Consider the following 24,014-nt stretch of genomic DNA (forward strand, 5'->3'; position numbering starts at 1 on the left):
ATAATCAGGAGAGTTTTGTGTTTTTTTTTTTTTTTTTTTTAAACTTTGTAAATATCACGTTGGGATCCACAAAGAAGTCCTTAAATAGCTGCAGGTTGCAGACCCCTGAACTAGTCCCTGCAGAGCTTGAAAAGAATTCAGTAACTAAGTCCCTTCAAACACTGCTGCAGAGAAGCATGCTGACAGCAAGCAAAGAGTCTGGGGATCTTTACAGCAGCATTTCAGCTCCTGGGTTAATAGCTTAATGGTCCTCAGTTGCTGGTGAAACAGAAATCTACAGCCTGCATCCAAAGTGGTGTGCAGGTAGTGGGATAAGCATATGAAATATTAATTCTCTGCTTCATGCTTTTATACTATCCCCTCTCTTCCCAGTGATGAGAATTAGTGTTGGTTCCAATAGCATTAACTACCATTCAGATTTCAGCTCTGAAACCTAACAATAGCTGAGGAAAGCATGTTGCACAAAGCAGGGAGACTTTTGCTATTGGTTTCAAGGGGAACAACGCTGGGCCCCTAATTACAATGTGCTTTGGAAAGAAATGGACTCAAATAATATAATGTATGATTTTTACCAGTGAGAACACAGGTCTTTAAAAAAGAAAACAAGGGAACTCTACTAAGTAATATTTCTTTTTTAATTTGGGATTTTATTATATCTTTAAAATCATAATAATCATTTTTAGTTGTTAAAATAATTAGAAATGCTACTAACTAGCTAGTGATTCTAAAGATGCTTTTACATTTTGTTGAATTGATTACAACTTTAATGAAAATCAGACGGGGACGTAACTTAGGGTTTTATTTTAAAAAGGGAAATCTGATTATTGCAACCTCTATTTAAGTAAGGTTTCAACATTTTAGTTCTAACACGGTGGTTTGTACTGAATGAGTGTTTCATCTTTCTATGGTGGCAGCAGTATTTTTCATGAATAATCTTAAGCCTAAAAGATGCTGCTTTATAAAATTGTGTCTGGCTGAAATGCTTTGTAAGTCACATACTTGTGCATGGTAAAGCTAATCTAATGTCTGCAATGAAGAATGTTGCATAACCCAATATGGGCACTTGGTGATTCAAGTGAGAATTGAGGATGCACAAGGAATATATGCTTGAGGAGGCCCATATGATAGTTTACTACATCACCATTTGCAAGGCATAATTAAATGCATGTCAGTATTTCCCCTGTAAATTATTTTCAGGGCATTGTAATTTGCTCTTAAAATCCACTATGCAGGTCAGTAGCAATTTTTTCCCCTCCAGATTAATAAAAATGCTGTTTAATAGAGAGGTGCCAAAGTAGTTAACTCCTTCAGAGACTTGGGATATTCAACTGCTCAGAGGGGAAATGCTGCAAGTCTGACATTAGTCCATGACTGCCTCGTAATAAGTGTTTGTAGGATTGGGCAGAGAGCTTACTTCTGTCATTTCATAGAGTCAGCCTCATCGAGGTCCTGTCTCCTTATTTTCTCTCTCTCAAGTGGGGAATTTCTTCAAAGGCTAGATCCAACATGACATAATGGAACATATTTATCTTTAAGACTGTGAAGAGACTACATGGGAACTTAGAAAAGCAGTCAAGTAGCACTTTAAAGACTAGCAAAATGGTTTATTAGGTGAGCTTTCGTGGGACAGACCCACTTCTTCAGACCATGGCCAGACCAGAACAGACTCAATATTTAAGACACAGAGAACCAAAAACAGTAAGCAAGGAGGACAAATCAGGAAAAGATAATTTTTGTTTTGATAGTGTATGGACTAGCACGGCTTCCTCTTTGTTACTATAGGAACTTAAGAGTTTAGCATGTGCTCAAGAGCCTCATCCAGCTCCCATTAAAGTCAGTGATAAGACTACAAGGACCTGATCCATCTCTCAGTGAAATCAGTGAGGGCTTTTCTATTGAGTTCAGTGGAAGTTGGATTGAGCCCCTGTTGGCTTCTTTGGTGAATTTACCCTAGTGGCTTTCAGTGTGTTGTAGTTATCAGCTGCTGGACTCTGGCAGCTGCCAGTGGGTGGAAGATGCAGGAATATTCAAGGGAACCCATTTCTGGTTCATGGGGAGACCAGCCAGCTAATGCCTTTCTCAAGAGCTGTGGTGGGGACTGGGGGAAGGTGATCTGAAAAATAGCAATGGTGAATAGGTGACCAATAAAGCTCTCAGGTCCAAAAAGCGTGAGGTGGGGATGGTTTTCTCTTATCATCTGAACCTAGGAAGTGAAACAGGGTCTTTTGTGGATGTAAATAGACTTCAAAATTTGGGGTCATTTGTATCTGAAAATCCAGTTCAGTCCTGTCTCTTAAGCCAGATCTACACAAGGGGAGAAAGTCGACCTAAGATATACAAGAATAGCATAGCTGGAGTTGACATACCTTAAATCACATTTCTCTGCTGTTCCCACAGTAAGATGTTGATGGGAGGAACTATCCAGTCAATTTCCATTACTCCTGGAAATAGTGAGGAGTACCGGGCTTGACAGGGGCACCCAGAGTGTTTGATTTAACACTAGGTCAGCACTAGACCCGCTAAATCAAAGTCCCAAAGATCACCTTGGCGATAAAAGTAGACCATTCCTAGGACTCCCCTTTTAGTTACTCGAAAACTCCTTAAACCAGTGTGTTTTTCATTTTTATTAACTTTCACAAAAATAATTTACAATGCCTATCTTTATTTTTGCTGTTCAGGAGCCTCTCTAAACATCTTGGAGATTTAGAACTTGGTTAAAAAACCAAAACAGTATTATTACTTCCAGGAGTAAACCTGTTTCAAAACATCCCAAAAATCCCATATAACTTCAGGTGCTCAGCCTGCCAAGCACAATTACCTTTATAACAAAGGAAGGAAGTGAGTGGTTAAGCAGAATTTGAATGTCTGATATGTAGTGATTCCATCCAATTTTCTCTCTGCTCTTTATGTTCTCTTCTTATGTGTACACACACCCAGCGATGAGTCTGAAGGATTTCAGTGAATGAAGCACAAACAGTTATGGCAATATTACATGGCAGGAGAACTATGGTGTCAAACAACCTAGTCAAAAGACATCTCAGGTTTTACAAACAAAAAACAATCAATCCTTTGAATTCCACCTGGACACTTATTGGCAGCTAGTTCAGATTATAGACCACCGTTTAATAATGTACTTTCTGTGACTGCATCTGTGGTTGAAGTGTGGTGCTCACTTTCCCGCACTAGCAATAGTGTGAATGTGAGTGCAGACAAGGTTTAGCCATGTTCAGCAAATCAAAACCTGCCAGAGCAAGTTTTCGTGGCATGATGCTGGTGAAAACAAAAGTCTGGGGTTATGTATTCAGAGGCCTCAGTTCACAGAATAAGGAAGAAAAGCCCCTCCATATGAGGTACCTAGATTACTTTAATTCTAGTCAACTTTTCGCAAGGAAAATATTGTGGAAATGATGAAATTTACAGGAGAAAAAGAGGAATGGTTAGAGGATGGGGGGAAAAATGTGTAACTTGTAAGTAGTTGACTCAGAGGCTGGGTGGAGGAATGAGTTACAGATACAAAATATGTAAATTTCAAGGAGAAAAAGGAATAGTTAACAAGACAGAGTTATAACTAGGAGTATTGGAAAGAAAATACAGAAGGTAAAATTTGTGCTGTCAAGAATATCCCGGCATGGATGCACCATATCATTTATTCCACACCTTTCCTTTTACCGAAATGCAAGATTTTATGATTATATTTAAATAAGTAAATAGTGATCATAGATTTGTAAGGATGGAAAGGATATTACAACTCATCTTGTGTGCAATTCATCATGTGCAGAAGAGAGCACAAGACCTATGCACTATTTAAATCCTTCTATGAGAGCTCAAGTGTGCTTTAAATGTTACACAGGCCAAAGCATAAGGCTAAATGTCACTCCTAGATCATTTCTCATCCCTTTACATTTAGGCCTGAGCACCCATAGGGCAAGGAATAATTTGTGCAGTCTCACATTATCAGGAAGTTCTGCCATCTGTTACTTTACATACTAACACCTAAAAATCAATTGCACCCTGAGGGAGTGTAGAATATTATTTCAAAGCTTGCACTACTGCTAAATATTTGGTTTTGTTTGGGGTGAGAGCCCTAGATTTCAAAAAATGTTATATAAACCTTCATAGGATTTATCATGATACAGCTGGTCAGTTTTTTGGGGATAAAAGCAGTGTTGTGCAATCAGAAGGGCCAAGAGCTTGAATGGAACCTTCTGCTTGTGTGCGGGATTCACTTGCACCACTCTTTTGATCGATTTGACTTGTACAGGGCTCCTTGCAGCCTCAGGGTTTTATCTGCATAGATTAAATTGCAGGATATGGGTGTAAAGGGCCAGTCCTGGAACCCCTTGCACTAGAAGTTCCCTTAACTTATGCCTAGTGTTTTGGGGGAAGCAGGGTGAATGGACCACTGGGTTTTGGGTCAGGAGACTTGAATTCTGTTTCCCACATCTACAAGGCTATGTTTACATGGCGAGTTGGTTTTGAAATAATTTACACAATTTGTGCTATGCTGGCATTACTAAAATATAAATAATACATGGTAGTCATAATAATATTTCATGTATTGGACCCTACCAAATTCATGGGCTATTTTGGTCCGTTTCAGTCATAGGATTTTAAAGATAAAAATGTTCATAATTTCATCTATTTAAATCTTTATTTTATGGTGTTGTATATGTAGGGATCCTGACTCATAAAGGAGTTGTGGATGGGCCCCAAGGTTATTGTAGAAGGGGTTGTGGTACTGGTACTCTTACTTCTACCCTGCTGCTGCCTTCTACCCTGCAGGGGCACTGCCTCCAGAGCTGGGCAGCTGGACAGCAGCAGCTTCAGACTGGGAGCCTAGCTCTGAAGTCAGAGCTGGCACCTGCAGCAGCAAAGATGTGAGGCTATGTCTACACTATGCCAGAAGATCTACCCATTCAGGGTCAATCTTCTGGGGTTCAGTTTGGCCTGTCTGGTAGGGATGCGTAAAATCAACCTATCAGGGTCGGCATCGACTCTTGCACTCCTCGTGAGATGTGAGGAGTAAAAACTCTCCCGTCAACCTTCTTCAGACAAGTAAATTGATCGCAGATATCTGCAAATGACTTTTTTTCCCTAGGGTAGACATAGCCTAAGATTGGTATGTTACGGTGTGACTGCAGACCTGGAGACTCAGACAACAGTTGCCATTACTTGGCCCTTAGTTCTGCAATGCTGTCTGCAGAGTTGGGACCTGACCGCAGCAGCTGTTCACTATCCAGCTGGCTGAAAATAGCAGTGCAGGAGTAAAAGATGGCATGGTACGGTGTTGCCCTCCATACTTCTGTGCTGCAGCTGTTGGGGCACTGCTTTCATAGCTGGGTGCCTGGTCTACCCCGATGCTCTCTGTCCACCAGGTCTGAGGGCAGTGCAGGAGTAAGATTGGCGATACTGTGCCCCCTCCCTCAATAACCTTGTGACACTCCTGTCCCCTCCCCACCCCCACAATTTCCTTTTGGATCAGAACTTGCAATTTGAGCAACACTGGTTTTTCCCATTACATTTGTATAATACAGAGTAAAAGGCCAGATTACACAGTCCATGGCCCATTTCTCACAGTCATGATTTTGGTAGGGCCCTGGTCGTGTTAATTGGACTGGTCATGTGAATAAGAATTTCCTGAACAGATGCTGCAGGTCTGAGCACAAAATGAAGTTTAGTACGCCCATCATATTCCAACACATTGTGGACGGTTTCCTCCTTTACGAGTTCTTTCAGGTAAAATTTACAATACTCACATCAAATAGTACCTCCTATTTTTAAATTGCGCTCCTGACAGAAGCACAGCATCATTAAAACTACTCAGTAAATGAGATTATCATTGTAAAGTTAGTCTGCAGAGAGAGATTTTTTCCTTTATTATTGAACTGTGCTGATGTTGACCTTGACATAATAATGCATTCGGGTTCTTCTCATCTTCCCAAATCACTCTGGGAAATGCAGTAATTGGGGCAAAGTAGCTCAGGTAAACTCTTAACGTGATCTACCGTCTTAGCCTAATGAAAGGTGTTGGCTGCATAATGTTGTAGTTATTGGTAGATTGGCAAGGGTCATGCATGGGCTTTGAAGCAGATGTGATTATTTTAATGTCTATTCCACTTAGTACAGGTTAATAGTGACCTTCTGTCTGAACATTGGACCCTTGTGTCACTGTCCATATTCTAAACAGAATACAACTGATGGAGACATCAGAAATTGCATCAGGTGTGTCTCATGATTAGCATACTACATATTATCTCCTGGGTCTCTTTTCAAATTAAAAAGACTGTTAACACGACATTTTTTTACTCATTACATTAATGACATTCAGATAACTAGATAGTGTTGTATCACAGTCATGGGTGTTTAAAGTTCACGAGGAGGCAATTAAAATAGGGGACTACAATCACAACGTACCCCTTATAATACATTCTGTAAAACTGTTAGCATTCTGGTGAGACATGACTTCACTTGCATCTATCCATATATGTTATAACTGTCACCCAACTCAAAACAACAACTAGTAGATAAATGCGAGTATGTAATCTGCATATATAACCTCCTGCTGTCTTCAGAATGTGTTTTGCCTGAAGGAAGAACACAGAAAACAGAAGTGAAACATAAATATATGACCCCAAAGTTTATTTAGTGAAAGGAGGTTGGACTTAATCCATTTCAGGAAGAATGTAGTGGAGTAGGTGTTTTGTTTTCTCATCAAAATAATGTACTGTATGAAGAATGTCATTGTCAGTGGAATGCAGACCCACCAATGAAGATGGGGCAATTGCCCAAGGGCTTGGCATTTCAAAAAGGTCTGGTCAATGCTGCTGTAGCTCTGCTGAAAAGCATCTCTTGATTGAAAGATGCTTTTGATATACCCCATACAGATGTAAGGAATGTACCAGCAGGAACTTAGTGCTGCTGAAGGATGAGAGGAATGTGTCTTGTAGAGATAATTTGCATAAAAATGCAAAGGTATGCATATGTAATACTTTACAAACAAACTGGGGGAGGGGAAGGGCTAGTTCAACCAGGCTTATAGCTAACGGCCAAGGCTTAGGCAGGACCAAAGCACTCAGCCAACTGGTTCAACCAGTAAACCTGCCCCCCCTTACCACTTCACAATGCTTAGATGAAGGGAGCCTTGTGCAATCCATGTCTTATGCAGTGATCGATGGCTGCCCTGTACCCCCACAGCAACTTCAAGCATTGGTGAGACTTCACAATTCTTATACTGGGTGTTAGCATAAATTGTGATTTTTTTTTACAACAATGTGTTTACAATAGACGAAATGCCCTTGCTTCCTTCCTGCGCATCAGGCTTTGTTTGTAACTTATTACATATGCACACCTTTGCATTTTCATTCAAATGATCTCTAAAAGACACATTCCTCCCATTCTTCAGCAGCACTGAGCTCCTGCTGGCACATTCCTGACACAGATACTGGGATGAGTTTACTCAGCAAGCAGGAGACCTGGCTGGGGCAGCCCTGGGCTCCTCTGGGGCGGGGGGGGGGAAGAGAGAGAGAGAGAGTGTGTACACACGTACATGCACTTGGGACTTTTCTGGGCAGGGGTGTGACTTGTGGTTCCAGCCAAGAGAGGGGTGCAGGAGGCCCATTAATTTCTGCCCTGGGGTCCAGAATTGCTGGCAGTGGGCCTGATGGAATACATAAAATAGCTTATGGATTTACCTTCTTTTTTCCTCCTATAAGATGTCTACAAATAAAGAGCAATTTCTTCACATTCTTACTATTCACATTTGACTTTTTTTTACAAGTTGCCACGGTGCTTTGTTGTGAACATATTACCGTGAATAATCAATATTTGATACACAAAAATTGATCTATGCCGATAATTTTGGTCACATCTGTTACAAATATTTTTGTTCCCTGATAGGAGGATTTAAGGTAGATGGGACTGGTGCACTGGCCTTTTGTTAGCCTTAAGTATACGGGGAAATTTCACCTTCATCATATGTATCTTCAAGTATGTCTACATTGCAAAGTGAGATGCAATATCAGCCCAGGTAGACATATCTTTGCTAGCCTGGTTAAAATCTGGTGTCTGCTACAATGTGAGGTTGACTTGTGTCAACCTGTTCGAGTATGTGTGTACACTAAAAATTGTCTCCAGCTAAGTGCACAGTTACCACAACACCGTAAAAGCACCTTGTCATAGCGCACGGAGCTGTGTGTGACCTCTGCTGACCCTAACAGAACACCAGCTGCTGTCCCGCAATGCCCCATCCACGTAACAGTGACCATATGTTCCCCTGTCCAGAACAGGCATTTCAGAAACATCCGTGAGGATTTAACAGGGATGAGGGAGCAAATCTAGTAGTCCTCCCTTGTGTGTACTACCTTGTGAGCTTTCAGGCGCATTGTGCAGGGGATGGGAGAAGGGGAGGGAGGGGGAGCATTCCCCACCTCCAGAAGGGGAGGGTCCTTGGGTGGAAGGGGAGGGGCTGGGACAGCCAGCCATCAATGTTACCCCACTTCCTCCCCAACCCTCAGTCACATGGAGGATGCTCTTGCAACAATTTAAAGGACCTGGAGTTCTGGCTGCTGCCGCTGCCACGCTAACAGAAGCAGCAGCCAGGAGCCCCAGGCCTCTTTGAATTGCGAAGCCCTGGGGCAATTACCCTCTTTCCTTCCCGCATCAGCAGGCCTGGTGCTACCCAAATGACTACATCACATCCATTCACTAGATGCACTCATATATGGAGTAGACAGGCGGTAAGAATCAAAGTGTAGATGCAGCAGTGTAGGCATCAGCCTTGCTGAGGCCTGCTTTGCTGAATCTGTCCTGCTATTTTTAGCCCTGCTAGTGCAATTAAAGCTAGCAGAAGTATGGCTACCCATGCTGCAATTACACTGCAGATTGCAGCGTCGCTATACCCTTAATGGAAAGTCACACATTGTTTATCCCCAAATACGGGGGAAGTTTCAATCCTGATGCGAACTTTGTGCTGAAGATCAAGATTTTAAAAGGTGCCCAAATGTGCAGATAGGTGCCTTTAAGATAAGCCTATTTCATGCCTGCCTACATTTTTAGGCACCTAATATTTTTAAGAGTCTGGCCCCTTTCAGTGCTTTTGGGCACCCAGCCTACTGTATAGGTAGGGCAGGTGCTGATTATTTTTTTGCAAATCCATTCCCCGTAAAACTTTTCATATAGGCTATCCAAAAACTGCGACTCCCCATTTCACCATTTTTGAAAATCTTGTCCTTGAATTTAATGATACGTATTTTTTTAGTTAACTTACAGGGTTAGGCTTTGATCCTGTTCCCACTGAGGTCAGTGGGATATTGCTCATGACTTCTGTAGTAACAAGATCTGTCCCTTTGTTTGTTCTGTTTGCTCAAGTCTGTAGAAAAGACTGAAATTTGAAGATCTCTTCTCAGCTCAGGAGAGATGCAAGAGGAGGTACGCATACACACGAGTGTATATAGCTGCAGACTAATTGGCCAGAAGATAAAATACTAAAAATCAATAAGCATTTGCTGTGTTTAAAAAATATAGTAATAAAACACAGTGACATCACTCCAACTGTGAATCAATTGAATTCTTAGCATGATAGTGCTTCCTTGTCTGTGATCGACGGATCAATTAATGCTGCAGAAAATGTACCACCATCATTGCTTTGGCAAACACAAGAATGCCATTATAAAGCAAGACAGTCATTAAGCACTAGAGTGTGTTTGTAAGGCATTGCCCTGCCTTGAGTGTATTGCTGATCCATGTTATTTCAGAGCAGGGTTTCTCAAACATGTTGCACCGTGACCCCAGTCTGGCACAAAATTACTGCATGACTCTAGGAGGAGGAACTGAGCTTGCTTACACCTGCATACCACTGCCCCACATTTGGTGAGGGGCATAGGTGAAACACAAGGGCTGCAGGTGCAGACAGGGGGCCTGTAACCTCACTCTACTGCCCAAGCTGAAGCCATTGGGTTTTGGCTCTTGACAATGGGCTTGGTCTTTGGTCTCACCACCGCAGCAAGCCTAAGCCAGCCTCCGTGACCCCATTAAAATGGGGCTGTGACCCACTATGGGGTCCCAAACCTCAGTTTGAAAGCTGCTGTCTTAGAAAGAGCACCTGAGGTATTCTGCTTTTGTGAGCTCCAGGAATTCCCCAGTGTTGGGAACAGTAGAAACTGCAACGTGCTTTTAAGTCATGCTGTCTACTCCCCCAGCTGGCTTAAGTGGAAAGAGTGAAGCTATGTATGTTTCCACTCTTCATTGCTCCCTTTTGGACCTAGAGGATCTCACTGGAAGTACCTCTTGCAATGTGGAGACTTCACAGGGTTCAGCGCTCTAATACCAGCCTTAATTCAGGCTGTGCAGTGGGCTTGGGAGGAGACCCTGTACTCTCCCACACTAAAGAGCTTCGTAAGTGGTAGCCAGAGTCTTGCTCAACTAGAAATAATTAGGTGCCAGTGTTTTTTCATGTTTGTTCTTTTTTTCAGATCTGAACACCCTCAGATATGGGGGAAGTTTCAATCCTGATGTATCTTCTGCAGCTCCCCTAATTATTCCTTTCCTGGAATGGTGGCCAAAGCAGGAAGAGGCTTATGAATATTTAGTGAATCTGGGATATAAAAACCTTGCAATGCCAGCTACAAAAGTATCATGTGAACCCCTCTTCTCACTTGAAGGTGACATTGTAAATAAGAAGTAGGCAGTAATATCTCCTGTAAATATCAACAAAGTTATCTGTTTCAGCAATAGGCTGAACAAGAAGCAGGATTTAGTGGACTTGTAGGCTACGAAGTTTTACATGGTTTTGTTTTTGAGTACAATTATGTAAGAAAAATACCATTTGTAAGTTACACATTCATGATAAAGAGATCACACTACAGCACTTGTATGAAGTGAGCGGAAAAATATTTCTCATTTTTATAGTTGAAACATTTGTAATCAAAAGTGAACACTAAACTTCAAAGTGAAATCAGTATATTTGAAAATATAAAAAAGCATCCAAAATATTTAATTTCAATTGGTATCTGGTGCTTAACTGTGTGATTAAAACGGACTAATCATGATTATTTTTTAGTCATGATTACTTATTTTAGTTAATTGCATGAATCCTAATGCATATATTTTATTAAAGTTTTTTTGTCCTTGGAACCTTTTTCGTAATGGTATTTGCAGTAATTTTGCTTTATGCAGGATGAATAACATTTTTGTTCTGTTTGTTCAGTGAGGCTTTTCCATGCTATGGTAAATTTAATTAATTTATGATAGTCCATTGATCCAATGATGACAAATCTGTGCAGATCATCTGTTATTGGTCTCATAGTGTGCCCTCTGGTGACATATAAGCCAATTCTAGAGGTGCACATTTTGCCACAGATGGTGCATGGAAAGTTTGCAATCTGTGGGTTGTGCATTGCTGATGCTCTGTGACGTCGTTTGCGTGCCTCTTGCAGATGCCGGCAGCAGTCTTCCTCAAAGGCAATGCAGGTATTTCTGACTGTTGCACACCACTGTGTTCTGTAACTGGTGGCCTCCTCAGGGTGCCTAGGTTTAATACTGCTGTACTGCAGATTGGCTTTGATGGTATCCTTGGTCAGCCACGGAAATGCTACTAGACTCTGGATGCTCTGGGAGAGTTTACCATACAGAAGCTGGCAAGGGATTCTGTTGGCATCCATGCGGCTGACATGACCGGTCCAACGTAGTTGTGACTTCATAATCATCATTTCGGTGCTTGTCATCTGGGCTCTCTCAAGGACCTCAAGATTGGGCAGTTTGTCTTGCCAGCGGATCTTCATGATGTTACGGAGGCAGCGTGTATGGAATGCTTCGAGCTGCTTGATGTGACGCCTACATAGTGTCCATGTTTCACACCCATACAAAAGAGATGAGAGAACAACAGCTCTGTACACAAGCAGTTTTGTTGACATCTGGATGTTATGGTGCTTTAGAACTTTGACACGCAGACAGCCGAGTGCCTGGCTCGCTTTGGATATTCGCACGTTGATCTCATTATCCAGTGATCCTTCACTGGATATGACACTACCCAGGTATTTAAAGTTCTCCACTACTTTAAACTGAGTGCCATCAATGGAGATACTCGGGACAGGAGCATTTGATCCAGGTGCAGGTTGATGGAGAACTTCTGTCTTTCCGAGGCTGATAGTTAGTCCGAAAAGTTGCGAGGCCTCAGCAAACTTGTTGACAATGTACTGAAGATCATTTTCAGTGTGAGCCCTAAGGGCACAGTCATCGGCAAAGAGTGCCTCAGAAAGGAGTTTCTGCATGGTCTTAGTCTTTGCATTCAGGCGACGGAGGTCAAAAAGTGAACCATCATGCCAGTATTTCAAGTATATACCTCAGTCCAGATCTTTCATTGCATGGTTAAGGACACATGCAAAGAACAGGTTAAATAAGACAGGAGCAAGAACACATCCTTGTTTCACGCCGTTGGTGATGTTGAAGGGGACTGATGTGGCTCCATCAGACAGTACTTCACCTGTCATGTCGTCATGGAAAAGGCGTATAATCTGGACAAATTTTCTTGGGCAGCCAAGTCATATTAGAATGGTCCAAAGGGCTTCCCTGTTGATGGTATCAAATGCCTTTGTCAGATCTGTGAAGACAGCATACAGGTGCATGTTCTGTTCAATGCACTTCTCTTGTATTTGTCTGACAGCAAACACCATATCGGCTGTGCTCCGGCCAGGTCAAAAACCGCATTGACTTTCAGGTTGATTTGCCTCGGAAATACTGGCTATTAGGTGGTTCAAGATGATCCGGGCGATGATCTTCCCCCCCAACGGAGAGGAGGGATATGCCTCTGTAGTTTCCACATTCTGCTTTGCTGCCTTTAATTCTTGAAAAGGGAGACAATAATAGCATCGCGGAGGTCCTGTGGTATGTTTTCATCCTCCCAGATGCTGATGATCACGCTATGGAACGCTGCTAGTGCTGCTGGACTTGCCGCTTTATATATCTCTGCTGGTATCCCATCTTTTCCAGGAGCTTTTCCTGAACTCATCTGCCTAACAGCTTTCTTAATCTGATCTATAGTGGGCGGAAAGTCAAGATCTGTCAGGACGGGTTGTTGTGGAATTTCATTGAGGACGTTGTTATTCACTGTCGATGGTCTGTTAAGGAGGTTGCTAAAGCGTTCTCATCATCTTTCGTTGATGCCCTCTTTGTCTTTGACCAGCGTTGTGTTGTCTGATGAGAGCAGTGGGGTACTCCTTGGTTTAGAAGGTCCATAAACAGTCTTAATAGCACTAAAGAATGTCTTTGAGTTGTGGGTCTCAGAATAGTGCTCAATTTCTTTGGCTTTGCTCTCCCACCAGCTGTCTTGTATCTGACGGAGGTCTTTCTGTGTTTTGCTCTGAAGGTGCTTGAAATGGTCCCGTTTGGAGGCTGAGGAGGGGTCATTCTGCCATTCAATAAAGGCTTTTCTCTTTACTTCCAGTGCCGAACATATTTCTTTTTGGTTCTCATTGAACCAATCCTGATGTATTCTTTTCTTTGGTCCAAGCGATGTTATTGCTGTATCAGTCGCTATCTGCCTGAACTGATCACAGTTTTCGGTTACGGTACCGATCAGTTGACTGTGGGATGTTAATTTGTCATTGAGACTCTTCTGAAAATTGTTGAAACATTGGGCATCCTTCAGTTTGGCTATGTTAAAAGCAGGTCGCACATGCTTAAGGCATTTGTGCGGAGAGGGAGTGATGTAAACTTGAAGACATCCTGACTAATCTGTGATCTGTCCAGCACTCTGCGCCTCGCATTACTCTGGTGATCAGTATGTCTCGGATGTCTCGCGTTCTGACAATGGCATAATCTATCAGATGCCACTGTTTAGACCTAGGGTGCATCCACGTCGTTTTGTATTTATCCGCTTGTTGGAACAGAGTGTTGGTAATAGTCAGGTCATTTTCAGAACAAAGGCTCAAAGGAGTAGTCCATTGCTGCTCATTTTGCCTACACCATGTGGCCTGGTTACTCCTTTCCAGTTCTTGTTGTCAGCCCCGACTCGGGCATTGAAATGTCCAAGTAGGAGTAGTTTCTGTTGCAGGTGTGGCCTTGATCAGTCTGTCGATCTTCACAGAATTGTTCCTTTGAGTTGTCAGGGCATGTTAGAGTGGGTGCATATGCACTGACGATGGTGGCATGAGGTTTGGCATTTAGTGGGAAGCGTAGTTTCAGCAATCTTTCGTTGATACCCACTGGAAGGTCTGGGAGTTGACGCATCAATGAGGTTTTTATTGCCAGACCGACTCCATGTATTCTATCCTCTGTCTCAGTCTTACCCTTCCAGAAGAAGGTATAACCACTTCCTGGTTCACTCAAGAAACCTTCCCCAGCCAATCTTGTTTCACTTAATGCTGCTATATCGATGTTATAGCGGGCTAGTTCACAAGCAATGAGAGCTGTCCTTCTCTCAGGTCTTGCAACAGCTTCTCAATCCATGAGAGTACAAACATTCCATACACCAATGGTAAGTTTTCTCAAATTTTTCTTTTGGTTTCGACCACAAGTAGGGTTGAACGGCCAGCCGCGGCTTGCTGGCCAGTTATTGTTGTAGGGCAGGCAATTTTTAGGCCACCTTTTCTAGGCCACTCCCTTACTAGGGTGAGCAGTGCTGTCCTAAAAAGGACTGCTCAGATGCCTGGGTTGCTGCTGGGCAACTCTGCTGCCCCAGGTACAGAGCTGGACGACCACTTGTCCACAGGCCGCCTATGTGCGGGATTGGGACTCCGACTCCCAGTGGTATCCTCCACCTGTCGCTTCAGCCCTCCCCCATCACTGCAGGACTTGGGTGATATGATGATTTGCACAGGACCTGTGCATGAAAGCTTTTTAAGTGGTAGAGCTGTTGCACAGGAGCAATCTCATTTGACCTTGGAAGCCAGGCACCAGTGGTACGTAGAATCATCACAACTGGTAACTTGTTTGGTTGCAGTGGATGGCCTTGACGTCTTTCGTGCCTTGTCAAGCCCTTCACTTTCCACAAAGCGTTGCAGAACCGCCTTCTTGGCCGTTGGATCTAAATGATCTCTTCCGCCCAGTCCGCCGGAACTGACTTCACATGCTGGGTAGGCATATCCTAAAATTTACTGAGGGTTTGAGCCCCATCGGTTACACTCACCTGGTTTGGCTGGCCTGTCGAAGCCGTTGCCCGGGATGTGGCTGCTGCGCATGCTGCAGCTACTTGGAGCCACAAGTGAGAGCTGAGTGTCAGGCGGGGACCAAAGTGGACGGACTACCCCCGAAGGGGTACGACAGTTCGCTCCAACAGAGGTACTACCCCTCCCTCTACACTCCATACACCCCATTTAGTACAAGCCATTGGAAAACTCTGACTGGGCCTCTTGAGGCTTCATCCTGCAATCTGGGTTTCATTCAAAGGCCTCTGTGTTTTAAGGAAGAACTTGAGTGGTCTCTTTACAAGGAAGAGTCAGTTACCCATAAATGTTGATTATTATGCTCTTAAAACAAAATGGTAAATGCTTGCTTACCAGAATTATTCAAATGAGTAATCAAATAGAGGCACTTTTATACATATGCATAATCAATAAGGAGTTATGTGATGCAAGTTCAAGAATAGTGTAGTGTTTTAAACAGTTGTTGAGCACTAAATTCTTCTATTAGCTACAATGCCTTTTGAAAGCCCAAAGTGAGCAACATTTTCATCTTATTTCTTAGTATACGGAATATGCTAATTTCTTTTTTTTTTCTTGATTTGATCAGCATAAAAAATGGATTTGAACGGGCTTTAAGTCATGTTTGGGCTCACTGAAGTGGATGGCAAAACTGCTGTTGGTGTCCATAAAGCAAATTTTAGCCTAGTATTCGTGTTGAACTGGCATTAAATTCAGATGCAGAGCATTATCCTTGAGGTGGTGGTTAGTAACATTACCTGGTCTTTTGTTAAACCACAGGCAGCATGGCTTTGAGCAAGCTTCCAGCTGTGTTGGGGAGGAGGGGTGAAATTGAGCTCCCACCTCATGTGCCAGTGAAAATCACTTGTATGCCACTCTTGGCATGTGTCCTTGTGGCTGCTGACCCCTGGACACTGTAGTACTGTGCCACAGCCCCAACGCCTGTGATGGACATGGTCTAATCTCACAGTGTGCAACCAGTTCTGGAGCAGTAGCCACTGGAATGGCTGCTGCTGTACTGAACTGGCCATATTATTCTGAAACTATATTTATTGTTTCAGCCAACTAGCCACACTTAACCAGCCAAATAGTCGCATGTGGTAATGGCTAGCGTGTTGGACAACCAGGGCTTTAAGCCAACTACGGAGAGCTCTCCCATCAGCTTAACTCCTGTTTCTGTGAGAGGCCATATTTATGATGGTAGGAGAAGCTCTCCCTCCAATAGAGCACTGTTTACAACTCTGCTTTGGCATAATTTACATCACTCAGGGGTGTGGATTATTGTTTTCACACCTCTGAGCAATGTAAATTATATTGAAGTAACCTGTAGTGTAGGCAGTGATTTATATGCATATAAGGTTTTACCATCGGATCCTCTGTTTCTACTTGTGTGATGTGCTGTGGGAAAGTAACATTGGGGAAAAAATGTGTGAAAAGGTAGAACAGAGTTGTGTAGCTCTGCTAATGCTTCTGACAGCCCTAAACAAAGAGCACGCGGAGAGGACTGAAGGGAGATGTGCAAGAGGTTGATGGTGCTGGAAACACTTGTAACCTCAGCACATGGAGAACAGGCTTTTTAAAAAAAAAAAAAAAAAAAGCCACAAGCTCTAGAATCCCCTGAGATGTGGACATTTTTTTTCCGTCTTTCCTACCTCTCCAGGAAATAATAAAAGCATCCAAACGACAAAAATGTACTTAAAACACAAGAACAAGAACAGCTTAACTTTATGTCAACTAGGGGAAGTGGCTGCTTCTCTGAACAGTAGGTGCTTTTCTGTCACAAAGCAAATTAAATCAATGTCACTACTGAGAGTAGAAAAACTAAATGTATTAGGTCAGACCCTCAACTGGTGTAAATCAGAAGAATTCCATTAAAAATCAATGAAGCTGAAGTGATTTATACCAGCAGAGGATCTGGAAAACAGTCTGGTTTGGCCCAGGTGACCTGTGGTGACCTGTTGCTTATCTAGTGGCTTTACTTCCCCTCTCTGAAGTGAATTTGACATACAGAAAATGAACTTCTAAATATCCTAGATCTTGAGCTCATAGAGATTTCTGCTGTAACAGAGGTGAGAGAGCATAATGACATAGAAAGTATCAGGCCAGCCAATTTTCACTCTAAAGCAAAGGTTTGTGACTAGCCAAGGATAATGTCTTTGGAAAATGTCAACATATGTTTTATACAGTATAATATTATCTGCCTTTTTTTTCCAATTTAGCCTGAATGATGTATTTATGGTGAAGATGTGCAAATATTAAAATACCTTTTACTTGTCTTTATTTACAGGTACTGTGTCTTGCTGAGACAAAATATTCCTCAGAGTGCCAGCTGCTCTTTCCAGAAATGGTGTTTGAACACCAGTTTATCAGCATGACCAGTGTACTTGTAGATGTGCTCTGGCAGAATAGGAAGTGCTTCTGGAACTGACAAAAGTCTGAAGGAGGAACTTTGCATCATGATGGGTGAGCAGGAAAGCAGGTAGCAAAATACCTGTGGTGGAATCTTCATGAGTTCCAAACGTGAGTGAGAGAGAGATCTTCAAGGCAAGATAGGAAAATGAAGGCAAGATGTTCAAACCAGACTCTTGAAATGTTTTCAGCCAAAGAGTGACAGGAATGTAGAATGTTTGTCTGGAGAAGGTTATAGACTAATATGTGTTGGTATCATGTAAGAAATAATGGCATGCTCCCTTGGTGCAAATAATATAAAAATAATAGGATACCTAGGTCAAATTTTTAACTTGTTTAAATTGATGTTGTTCCCATGATTTCAAAACTGATTAGCGCCTGCTCACAATTTGGTCCCAAAAACTTAATTGTCTGAGTACATTTTCCCTTTAGTCCCAAAATTTGTGAGTTTTATTGACCTTTCAGAATAAACATTAATTTAAATTTGTTAGCACTAAAGTATAAGAGAAAAGAAAAAATAAAGATGAATGCTGTTTGGCAAATTATTTTCTTCGTTGTTGCTAACTCCGATTTAATAAATCACCTGACTGATTTGAGTTTACTTTAGTGGAAGTGTGTAACAATGCATTTGCATTACATTTCTAGTTTGTTTTTTGGTGTAGTGTCTCCACAGTAAATGGAGCTTGGAAAATAATTGCAGCAACAGCAAAACTGAATTAAATTGTCTAATAATATCTTATGTTCTTTTAGGTGCAATGTAATCTAATGGGTTAGTGCCTTGGAAGCCTGTAACAGAGCCACTGTGTTCAAAATGGTTTATGGTGAATTTTTCCATAGACCTGGGAAAGATGAAGAACTTATCCACTTAAATGTAGGTGGCTTTAAGCAATCAGTTGATCAAAATACTTTGCTGCGATTTCCCCATACTAGACTTGGAAAGCTGCTCAAATGCCATTCTGAAGAGGCTATTCTGGAATTGTGTGATGATTACAGTGTTGCAGACAATGAATATTACTTTGATAGGAACCCTTCTCTGTTTAGATATGTTTTGAATTTTTACTATACGGGTAAACTGCATTTCATGGAGGAACTGTGTGTCTTCTCCTTCTGCCAGGAAATAGAGTACTGGGGGATCAATGAGCTGTTTATTGATTCCTGCTGTAGCAATAGGTATCAAGAAAGAAAAGAAGAAGGTCAAGATAAAGACTGGGATCAGAAAAGCAACAACAGGAGTATTGACTCTTCCAGTGAAGAATCATCCATATTTGAAAAAGAGCTGGAGAAATTTGATAAACTGTGCTTTGGTGAAATACGAAAGAGAGTCTGGATTAGAATGGAAAATCCTGGGTACTGTTTATCGGCCAAGTTATTTGCAATTTCCTCCCTGTGTGTTGTGCTAGCATCAATTGTAGCCATGTGCATCCACAGCATGCCAGAGTTCCAAAGAAAGGATGCCAATGACAGAGAGATTGAAGATCCTGTTTTGGAAGCCGTGGAGATAGCGTGCATTGTCTGGTTCACCATTGAGTTAGTGATAAGGCTTGCTGCCGCTCCAAGTCAAAAGAAGTTCTGGAAGAACCCTCTGAACATCATTGATTTTGTCTCTATTATTCCATTTTATGCCACCTTGGCTGTTGACACTAAGGAAGAGGAAAGTGAAGACATTGAGAATATGGGGAAAGTGGTTCAGATCCTACGACTAATGAGGATATTTCGTATCTTGAAACTGGCAAGACACTCTGTAGGACTGCGGTCTTTAGGTGCCACTTTGAGACATAGTTACCATGAAGTTGGACTTCTGCTTCTATTTCTGTCTGTTGGGATTTCTATATTTTCAGTTTTGGTCTACTCAGTGGAAAAGGACGATGACAGATCAGAACTGCACAGCATCCCAGTCTGCTGGTGGTGGGCAACTATCAGCATGACCACTGTTGGCTATGGAGACACTTTCCCTGTCACCTTACCAGGGAAGTGTATTGGTAGCACTTGTATCATCTGTGGCATATTAGTGGTGGCCCTTCCAATCACTATAATTTTCAACAAGTTTTCTAAATACTATCAAAAGCAAAAGGATATTGATGTAGACCAGTCTAATAATGATCACAAAAAGAAATGTAATGAGCTACCTTATTTTAATATTAGGGATATTTATGCAAAAAGGATGCACTCCTTCATTTCTAGCCTTTCTTCGGTAGGAATTGTAGCCAGTGATCAAGATTCAACAGACGCCTCCAGCATCCAAGATATTGAAGATGTTTATAACACAACATCTGTAGAGAATGGTACTGGAAAATGAGTTGAATCTTTTTTTTTCCTTTATTTCTCTTTTCAGATATTTGATTTAATGCAGATTTATAAACTCCAGTGAATTGAAGAGCACTTAATTCTCAGGGTACTTAACACTTAGCCATATTTGGACATTCTTTGCTCTCATGTTGTCACACAAGCATTATTGTTTAGATGAGACTTAAAAATATACCTCATATGGCAATTTAGTTTTCACATGACTAGTGCTGTGCATTTTGGGAGTGCGGAGTTGGGGTGGAAAAAGCTAAAAAATGACATTAGTTAAAGGCAATTCTCATGTTTCTTCCTGCAGCAGTCCGATTTATACAGAAAGTGTATTTGTAATTTACTGATGTTTAGTTAACTGCAGATTACTAATATGTAGGAAATATAGCACAATTAAGTGAAGCTTCTACATTCGGCAGTATTTGCAAAAATATCCATTAAAATACACCTAAAACTAACTTACAAGGTAGACATGGAGATTAGGAACCTAATACGCTTCCTAATTCAGGATGGGGAATTTATTGGTACGTTATGTTGTTCCTCCATGGAAGCATAATATTTATGAATTTCCTTCCAAAGCCAGAACACATTTTAGATTTTTATAAAAGAAATTGTACACACAGCATATTTCTTAGGGTTGCCAATTTTGTTTGGACATATTCCTGGAAGTTTCATCACATGGTCTAATCTTTAATTAAAGAGTAATCTTTTAACTTCTGGAAATGCAAAGACAATCCTGAAGAGTTGGCAACCCTAGTATTTATCTATAGGGGTCTGTTCTGTATGTCCTCAGCTATTCCCCTGTATAAAGTGAATGGAAAAAGTGGGTAAAACCCTATGGAGGAGATACCATATGCACCTTTGAAAGGCCCAGCACAGAATTTGTAGCTCAGGAGTGGAGGGGCGAGCTGGCTGTTATGGGGTTTTCAGACCACACATTGAGGCTGAGACAGGAAAAGGGCTGAAGTAGTACTGGGTCTGGAAGGTTCCACTCCTTAGCCTTGGCCGAACATGGTCCTCTCCCCACGAAGACGCATACAGGAAGCTCCAAGCAAGGGAGCACGGGGAGAAAAGAATAGTATTTTCAGAAAACCAGTGCTCTGCAGCAGCAGGAGTAGAAACCATTACTGAGGGTGTCTAGCTGTGATTTTTTTCCCCTTCTCCCCAGCCCAGTACTAAATAGGCAAGGGCTAGGGTACCAGAGGGTAACGGGCGTTGGCCCTAGATTGTGGGGATTTGGGCAAGGACTGTGCCTGCTTGGGGTGGGGCTGCAATTGCAATTATAGGGCATGATGGGAAGCGGCCCAGGGGCATGAGCAGTTGGTAGATTGAACCCAGGCCATCGCACACCACTCCCATCCCAAAGCCAGTCTGTCAGGGCATCACACAGAGTATCAGGGATGCACTGAACTGAGACACTGAGGTGGGAGGCCCAGCCCACTATGCCTATTGACTAATTCCACCTTCCTACAACATTACCTTCAAGTTACCTTTGTGCTGGTCTGTTCCTGGGCTGCTCTGGGGGCATGGGAAGCCGTTGGCATAATTTTGGGTATGTGTACTGCAGTCACGGGCTGTGACTGCGTTTTGACTGGATGTACTTGAGCTAACTAGCTTGGGTCCCCTGAGCCATGAAGCTAAGAGAGGATGCACTTCAGCATAGGCGTTACAAACCTCCTGGGGCACTGGCAGTCAGTCAGTCTGGCATCTAGCCTGTGCTGAGGCTTTAGTGCTTTGAGGCATGAGCTGGCTAGATGAAAGCTAGCTCAGGTGTGCCTGCTGGAGTTAGTCACACTTCATGACTGCAATGTAGCAGTACCCTTAGAGGACTCTGGTGGCTGAGTTACGGCAGCCTCCCTGGAGTGGCCTGTGAGCTGGAGCATGGACCAGAATCGCTGCCATGCTGCATGCTCAACTGCCAGCATACCTCCTGCATGTCTCTTACAGCAGCATTTGGTGAGTGGGGTGAGATCCTGGAAAAAGAGCCTTAAGGCAGTCTCCCATGGTGACAGCACTGGTGTAAACCTTCTCCAGCCAAGTACAGGGTGTTCAGGGGTACTATCTACCAATCAGATCATTAGCCTATGAGTGAAATCCTGGTGCTGTTAAAGCCACTGGGAATTTTTCAGATGGCTTCAGTAGAGCCAGGATTTCACAGTATAATTATGATTTGGGGATATTGTACACCCATTTTTGTATTCCCTTTGTTGTTCAGTGACTACCTAACATGGAGGGTCCTGAAGAACTAGGCCTCTTGGCTTTTTCTGATTCTTTTCCCCACGCCTTAAAGGAATATGTTGTGTTTGTTATTAATTTTGGGGCCAAATCCTGAAGCTTTCACTGACATCAGTGAATGCTCACCCTGAGGAGGAAATAAAAACTGGAGGCTTAAGCTTATTTAGCACCTGAAGATCCACTAGAGGCAGTATAAATGGTGGTGTTCAGATGCTCCAGGGAGGCTGATAGATTTGAGGACACAACTGATCCATTGATGCTGCTTCTATCTCATGTCATAGACCGCCAGGCAGAGAAGCAAATCATCTGCCACATGGCATGTGGAGGGGAGGATTCTTTCCATGTAGCTTCTTCAGAACCCCCTCATGCTAAGCCCACAGTAGCTGTGCAGGGCATGTGGAGATTGTTTTACACTGTGTAGGGACTCCAAAATTTGGCCTATTCTTTATATAGTGCCATAAATGTGTATTGTGCTTCACTGACAGTTAAGGCAAAAAGACCAGTTCTTCTATTAGGTTTCTTACCAAGAGAAGAAATTAGCCTTAAATATGTTTTGTTTGTGTTGGACAGTTAAGATTACAAGAACGCTGTAATATACATTACTGTTTTCATAGATGTGCACATTTTTCTGAAACCATACAGAATTACCCAACAGAACAGAAACTACTGAATCCCTGAAGAAACACAATTTCTGTAACATTTATGTATAGATATAGTGCATTTCAGCAGACGGATCTAGATCCTAAGCAATGCAAAATGCCATACTGCACAGTCAAGTGCTATTACAACCCTTCCTTAGTGAACACTAAGAAAATCACCACAGATAATTGGACATACATAGGAAAATGTTTGGTGCTTTACATATTAAACATTATACAAGTACCACTGCTCATGTAGCCTTTCCTTGCTAAACCTCAGCTTGGAGTGATGCAGTGGAATTTTGCAGTAAAAGAAATATTAGTGAAAGTTCTTGGTGTATCCCATAAAACCTTCTTAATGCTGTCACAGTGCACTTTAACTTTCTTGGAATTTGTTTTTTAAACATGGGTGAATTTTAAACTGCACAGCTCCTTTCCATAGCTATGTTCCAGAAAATGGAAATACATAGTCATTCATTCACATTTCACTTCTAAATCGTTTAGATTCCTGGGGTGAAATTATGACTCCACTGAAGACAAAAGTCCCAAAATTTCACTCTTAATATTTTCTGAAAGAAGTACATTCTATTGTTATCTAGATTTTGTATTCTGTGTCAAGGAGAAAGAATCAGCAAAGCTCCTTCTCTTACTACTCCCTGCCTACTGCTAGGGTTAATTATTCATGGACAAGACAGGGAGGGCGGGTAGATGGTGGCCATAGGGGCCAGGATAGGTGTTTGTCCCATCCCCTGCCGCCTCATACCTCTGTGTCTGACCCATGCATGTTAAAACCCCAGGGAGCCTGTTTCTACATGCATGAGTGGTATGGAGTCCTTGGGCTCTGAGAGTGCCTGGATGGGCATTTCTTAGGTGTTTCATTGACATCTAGTTGGGGGCCAAAAAAATAAGCAATAGGGCCGCATGTTGCCCCATAACAGGGTGTTTGACATGCCTGGTATAAGTACACAACAATTCCAATAGAGTCTCTGGCAATTGTCTGGATTACTCAGGGGTAACTCTGAGTGGAATTTGGCCCAAAATCCATACTGAAAGTTGCTTTTCAGATTCCTTGGTATCCGAGCAGTGAGGCTAGCCTGACTGCTTTCACAGAAGCCCTGATACCATATCTGGCATTGCCTGAGTCCCAGACAAGGAGAGGAGTGGTATGCAGTTCCCTCGCTCTGACTGCATCTGATGCTCACATGCACACCTACCCACCCTAACAGCTTTGGGGCTCCCTTCTGTTAGTGTTATTTACTGTACCATGGGGCGGTTATTTCTTGGTCTGTCTCTTCCTCACACTTGG

At 42.4% G+C, this 24,014-nt stretch overlaps 1 protein-coding gene across 11 annotated transcripts in view; it reads left to right on the forward strand.

Annotated features, from left to right (window-relative positions):
• KCNS3 (potassium voltage-gated channel modifier subfamily S member 3) overlaps positions 1-24,014 on the forward strand; it is a 65,230-nt gene that overhangs the window by 8,537 nt on the left and 32,679 nt on the right. For 3 of the 11 annotated variants that reach the window (XM_074991303.1, XM_074991300.1, XM_074991305.1), the window contains exons 2-4: positions 10,470-10,658; positions 17,422-17,654; positions 18,294-19,825. In XM_074991303.1, coding sequence (XP_074847404.1) covers positions 18,355-19,825 — 1,471 coding nt within the window. In that variant the 5' untranslated portion in view covers positions 10,470-10,658; positions 17,422-17,654; positions 18,294-18,354. Of the gene's footprint in view, positions 1-7,896; positions 7,987-10,469; positions 10,659-17,421; positions 18,188-18,293; positions 19,826-24,014 lie in introns of those variants that run through there. The other 8 variants (XM_074991306.1, XM_074991307.1, XM_074991302.1 and 5 more) reach the window with 7 other exon arrangements.

This window comes from Carettochelys insculpta, chromosome 3, assembly GCF_033958435.1.
Source record: "Carettochelys insculpta isolate YL-2023 chromosome 3, ASM3395843v1, whole genome shotgun sequence".
In the NCBI taxonomy this organism is placed as follows: Eukaryota; Metazoa; Chordata; order Testudines; family Carettochelyidae; genus Carettochelys; species Carettochelys insculpta.